Source organism: Muscardinus avellanarius (assembly GCF_963383645.1).
Source record: "Muscardinus avellanarius genome assembly, chromosome: 20".
Lineage (NCBI taxonomy): Eukaryota > Metazoa > Chordata > Mammalia > Rodentia > Gliridae > Muscardinus > Muscardinus avellanarius.
This window is the reverse complement of record NC_137806.1, coordinates 25504836-25510909: the sequence shown is the minus strand read 5'-3', so window position 1 is coordinate 25510909 and position 6074 is coordinate 25504836. Positions and strand designations below refer to the sequence as shown.

General features: G+C 53.6%; 1 protein-coding gene across 1 annotated transcript in view; it reads left to right on the top strand.

The window, feature by feature from the left end:
* Positions 1 to 478: 478 nt before the first annotated feature.
* PFKFB3 (6-phosphofructo-2-kinase/fructose-2,6-biphosphatase 3) overlaps positions 479 to 6074 on the top strand; it is a gene marked incomplete at both ends in the record, with an annotated part of 29897 nt that continues 24301 nt past the window's right edge. The window contains one exon of the mRNA XM_080717134.1: positions 479 to 554. Within this exon, the coding sequence (XP_080573260.1) occupies positions 479 to 554 (76 nt within the window). The remainder of the gene's footprint in view (positions 555 to 6074) is intronic.

Here is a 6074-nt window from a genome sequence, read left to right as displayed (position 1 = left end):
CAGAGGGCGCCGCCAAGCCGCCTCCGAGCTCGCCAACCCTCCTCCCCGCGGGGAAGGGGGCTGGGAAGCCAAGAATGCGGCCCGCCCCGAGCTGACGCGAGCCTCCCTGTAGGCACTCTTAAAAGCCGGGCGGTGCGTGTGGCAGCGGGGTAGAGCTAGAGAAGAGGCGAGTGGGCACGCCCGGCTGCAGGAGCGCGGCTGTCACTGCCAGCGAGCATCCTCGGGCTTCCCGGAGCGCACACGCCGGCCCCGCGGGCCCCGGCCCCGCGCCCCGCACAGCATCTGCCGAGCCCCGCACGGGCGATCGTCCAGGACTCAGCACAAAGCACGTTTCCCCAAAGCGGCGCCGGGAGCGCCGGACCGCGCGCGCGGGCGCACGCATCCCTCCTCTCCTTTGTTCCCGCGGTCGGCGGCCGCCCTTCAGCCCCACGTCGGAATCTCCTCCCGGGGGTGGCGGGCCCCGCGTGCAGCCGAGAAGATGCCCTTGGAGCTGACCCAGAGCCGGGTGCAGAAGATCTGGGTGCCCGTGGACCACCGGCCCTCGTTGCCTAGATGTGAGTGCGCCTGCCTGGCGCCGAGGCTGCCAGCGCGCCGCGTGCAGGGCCGGGCCATTGTGTGCGGCCGCTTTGTGCCTGTCCCTCCGGGGAAGCCGGCTCGTGCGGGCGCGGCCCGGGGGCCCGGGGGTTGCGGGCTGCGCCTCCCCGGCCGGCCGGCGGGGGCGCTGTGGCCCCGGGAACCGCGAGCGCCTGGCGTTCGCCGGGGATGCGGGCCGGCGCCGCAGCCCCCTGCGCTTGGGCGCGGCAGCCCGCTCCTCCCGGCTTCGCTGTCTCCTCCGTGCCTTCTTCGTATCTATCTCCTCTCTCCCCCTGGCTACATCTGTCTCTTCTTTTAATTGCATCTGTGTCTCTCCGTAGTTTCCCGCCCCCCTCTCTCTTTACCCGCACTTAAGTTTCTGTCTTCGCTCTCCCTTCCCGTCTTCCCATCGTCCACCCCCTTCTCTGTCTCTAGCCGTGCGTCGCCCACATTGCAGTTTGGGCAGGGGCGCCCGTGCTGGTGGTGACCGGAGAGCCACGTGGAGGCGAGCCTTTGCTCCTGGTTTGGGGGAGGGTCCGTGGGTGGATGCCTGCACGCTTGGCAGCGTTTCAAACGCGCGCGTGCACACACACACACACACACACACACACACACACACACACACACACACACACACTTTCCCCCGAGCTCGGAATTTGCTAGCAGTCCGCCTCCCCGCCCCGTCTGCGGGCCTGGGTTAACGACTTTGACAGCGCTCCCTTGGGCCGCATCCCTAGCTGCGGAAAGCGGCCTCTGGAAGGGGCCGCCCTTACAGTCATGGTGTCCAGGAACCTTTAGGCTGGGTCGGGGTGAGCCGCCTGCTGGGCGGCCAGTTCCAGCGGCTGAGAGGTAACGGTGGGATCCAGGTGCAAATCTGATGGCCCCAGGTCATCCAGGGGCATCGGAGTGCCAGGCTGTTAGCTGGCCTTCTCCGCTGCCACGTCTCCCAGGGTGGCCACCCCGACGTTGGATGGTGACAGCTCACCTGAGGCCTGGGGGCCTGAGTCAGGATTTCCCTGCCCAGACCTGCGCTCGCCTCCCGTGGTAAGGGTGGGGCAGGCTGGACAGGTGCAGTAGTAGCAGGCCCCCTCTGTTGCGCCTGATTTTTTTGGGGGAAGCCCTTAGGAGTCCTTTTTGAACTTCTCGGCAGGATCGGCAGAAACTGGGGCTCAGCAGGTGGCTCGCTTATTCTCAGCCTTTTCAAGATGTGTCTCCTAAATTTGAGCTGCCTGCAGTCAGCTTGCCTTTCTGTAAAGATGCCCCAGCGTAGGTATGCGTAGGAATGCCTGTGCGCTAGCTCCTTTGGGTGGGCCCCAGGTTTGGGGCCGAGGGGAACTAAGGTCGGTTTGCATTATTCTGTAGCGGTGGGTTCTTCCGCCCGGCTTGAGTCTGGTCGGTGAGACTCCTGGAGACTGCACGTCCCTCACGCAGATGAAAGATTTGCCTAAGAATCGCTGTCAGGCCCTTTGAGCGCCGGAGGAGAGGCGTGTCTGCCCGCAGCGGATGGATTAAGACGCTTGTCCCTCCCACCTCTGGAATCCTAGTGTGTGGCTCTGGGGTGTAGTCTCGGCCACATTCCTTCTTACACAAATATCAGCAGCTTGGGTATTTATTACACATCCTTAATTTCAAATAGGGATGTTTTTCCCGGCTTATGTAGTCCAGTTTGTTTCTTACTGAAATGGAGAAAAGCTGCGATTTATTCTCTGAGATCATTTGCAACAATGAATGGGCTTTCTTAAACCTGCTGCCATCTGTAGCCATGGTTTCTTCATGGGGGGTCAGGGGCAGATTCTTCTGAGGTTTATTTCTAAAGGTGGCATGGAGAATGTTCCTGTTCGGATACAAAAGACAACAAAACAACAAAAAGCCCAGATAGAAGGAGTCTGAAATAGGGTACCTGGTTACACTACTGGCGGCTGCTAAACACTTCTTACAAAACCTGCAAGCTTCCATCAAATGCAAACTCCTGGGGATGGAACCCAGGGGCATTCTACCTCAGAATACCCTCGCACACCAGCCCTAGGTTTTATTCTTTATTTTGAAACAAGGTCTCACTAAGTAGCTGAGGCTGTCCAGGAACCCACAATCCCAGCCTACCTCTCAGCCTGTCTCAGCCTTTCAGGTAGTCTCAGCCTTTCAGGTATTGGGATTACAAGCGTCTGCCACCACGCCCAGCTAAATGCAAACTCCTAATTCAAACCATAATCCTGTGGAGACCTCCTGAATTTGTGAATGAGCTTAATTGGCAAGAAGTTCTAGGCTAGCAAGGGTCTCCTTTCCTTTTATATTATCGCAAAAAAAAAAAAAATTAGTCTCCCTACTTATCTGCGTGAGTTATCTTATCCATTCAGAACCTTGGTTTCCTGATATGTGAAGTAGGTTTAATTTCTGTCTACTTACTAGGGCTTTTAGGGGAAGTGCAGAGTTCTGGAGTTAGGACCTGGGATATTAGATTGAAAAATTGTCATTCTCATATTGGGGGGTATTGACACCCTCAGTGCAGGGTTGTGTTAAACAGTGGTACAAGATAGTATTTTGCACAGAACTCTGTGTGTGGTGTTGGGAATCAAATCCAGGGTGCTCTGCCACTGAGCTAAGCTCCCAGCCCTATTAATCTTGTGGTACTAGGGATTGAACCCAGGGTAACCTGCCTCTGAAACATACCCTCAGTCCTATTCTTTTTTTTTTTTTTTTAATTTTGAAATGGTTTCTGAGTTGCTAAGGTGTGTCATTAAGTTGGTAAGGCTGGCTTCAAACCTGTGATCCTTCTGTCTTAATTACCCAAGTACTGGGATTATAGGTGCGCACCACCACACCTGGTTTTATTTTATTTTTGTGGAACTGGGATTGAACCCTGGAGCATTCTGCCTCTGAACTACACCCCCAGCCTTATTATTTTTTTTGGTCTTTATTTTGAAACAGGATCTTACTAAATTGCAGAGGGCTTCACTAAGCTGAGGCTAGCTGAGAACCTGTAATCTTCCTGTCTCAGCCTCTCAAGTACCAGGATTACAAGCATGCGCCACCACGTCCAGCTTATTTCTTCTTTTTAATTTTAAAATAGGATCTTTCTAGGTTGCTGAGAGTATTACTAAATTGCTGAGGCTTCCCTAGACCCTGTGATCCTCCTATCTCAGCCTCCTAAGTACTGGGATTTACAGGCGGCCATGCCCGGCTTATATTTTTTATTTTAAGATATTTCCAGGTTGTTGAGTCTTTATTTATTTATTTATTTATTTATTTATTTTGGTGCTACTAGGGGTGGAACCCTGAGGCTTTCTACCTCTGGGCTATACTCCCAGACCTTTTTTATATTTTATTTGGAAACAGCATCTCACTAAGTTGCTGAAAGCCTCACTAAGTAGCTGAGGCTGGCTTCGAACCCATGCGATCCTCCTGTCTCAGCCTCCCAAGCGTGGGAATTAAAAGCGTGCGCCACCACGCCCGGCTCAAGTTGTTGAGTCTTAACTAAATTGCTGAGGCTGTCCTGAAACCCGAGATCATCCCGTCTCAACCTCCCAAGCACCAGGATTACAGGCCTGAGCCACCACACCACGCCCAGCGATTTCCCCAGTTTCAAAAGCGCTTTGAGTATAGTCACTTAGGAGAACTACTCACTTGAGGAAAGAGGCTTTGAAGGATTCCAAGAGAGAAAGACAGAAGCCCTGCTTCTGGCTGTCATTTGCAGGCTTTGCCCTGTTAACCCTTTTCCTTCTGGAGTCCCTGTTTTGTGCATGCCCAGGGTGCTCATGGCCATCATGGCCCCTGCGTGCCGGGACGAAGACATCAAGAGATTACCTGGCCCAAAGAAATAACTGCTTATTTGACTCTGGCTCCTGCACGCTTCACACTACGCTATTGTCTTTTCTTTGCAGGTTGGCAGTGAGTCCCTGAGATACCCCATCCCACAGAATTGCTGGCTGAGATCATAGGGAGCTGTGAAGGCCATGTGTGAGGCATAGAATTAGCTTGACAGTTAAGATGTGCATGCAAAGTAATGCACGTATGCCTGAGCCATTAAATACTGCAAAAGAACTCTTGAAAGAGGTGTCTGTTAGCTGTGTTCTCTCTGTCCCCCGAGCCCCATGCCCACCCTGCTAAGGCAAGCTCACTTTGGGTGATCCCAGCAGGCCCTGAGGGGGGCTGCAGCTGGCTTCATGGTATCAGGAGTGAGGCTGTGATCACCGGACAATGGCCGTGTGTGCAGCGTTGCTTCCTGTGCTGGTATTTGCTGTGTTCTGGCCTCTCAAGCACCAGGTGCATTAAGTCTCTTTTCCAGACCTGTGTACCGTAGGGTCAAAGCAGGTCATTTTGCATGGGAAGCAGGTTGTGGTAGTTCCTATAAATGGGCATAATCTCAGTTTGCTGGTGGCAGCTATGGAGATGAATCTTTTCTCCAGTCATAGCTCTCTGTTATACAGACCCTTGGGCTTCTTCTCCTTGAACCTGTAATCCCAGTACCAGGGAGGCTGAGACAGGAGGATCACAGGTTCCCAGCCATCCTCAGCAACTTAGTGAGACCTTGTTTCAAAATAAAAAGTGTTAGGATTGTAGTTTAGAGGTAGAATGTCCCTGGGGGGTTCAATTCCCAATAACTAACACACACACACACACACACACACACACACCACACACACACACACACACACACACCAGAAATGACTTAGTTTTTTTTTTTCTTTTGGTGGTAATGAGTGTGGAACTCAGGGGCTTTCTACCTCCAGGCTACACTCCCAGACCTATTTTATATTTTATTTGGAAACAGGGTCTCACTAAGTTGCTGAGAGCCTCACTAAGTAGCTAAGGCTGGCTTCGAACCCGTGCGATCCTCCTGTCTCAGCCTCCCAAGCGTGGGGATTATAAGCGTGCGCCACCAACCCAGCTATTCCCCCCCCCCCAAGAGTAGTGTTTTGCAGAACCTCTGGGTAGAAGAAAGATCAAGGGAGTTGTGGGGGTCATAGCCCAGTGTCTCCCCAAGATTTTTGGGGGTGAGTCCTGAGTGTCAGGAAGGCAATTGAGGATAACGGGTGTCGAGTGTTATCAGCAAGGTGAGTGCCTTTACCCAGAGCTGGCGTTGGTACTCAGGAATGCCAGCCTGGCTGTGATGGAGACATGATGATTTTGCAGGTGGGAGGTTTAATAGTTGTTCTGGCTGATTATTTCCATAACTGGTTCCTTCTGTCCCTGTGGCCCGCAGCTCACGTGCTCGCCAGCCGGGCTTGTGGTTTTCATTTGGTGACCTGTGTGTGTTTACCTGCGGAGAACTGGCACAGGTAGCCAGTTCGTGTCGTGAAGTAACGCAAGGGTCTGAGTAGCTTCTGGACTGTCCCCAAGTGCAACCTCCTACCCTGCATCCAGGGCTTGTGTCTCTGAAACAGAGTCAATGAACGTAGTCACATGGAAGAGGCTCAGCTTCCAGGACTTGGTGACTGTGGCTTTAATCAGGGTAACGCTCGTAGCCCGAGTTCCCCAGCCTGGGATCAGGACCCAGTTGCCCT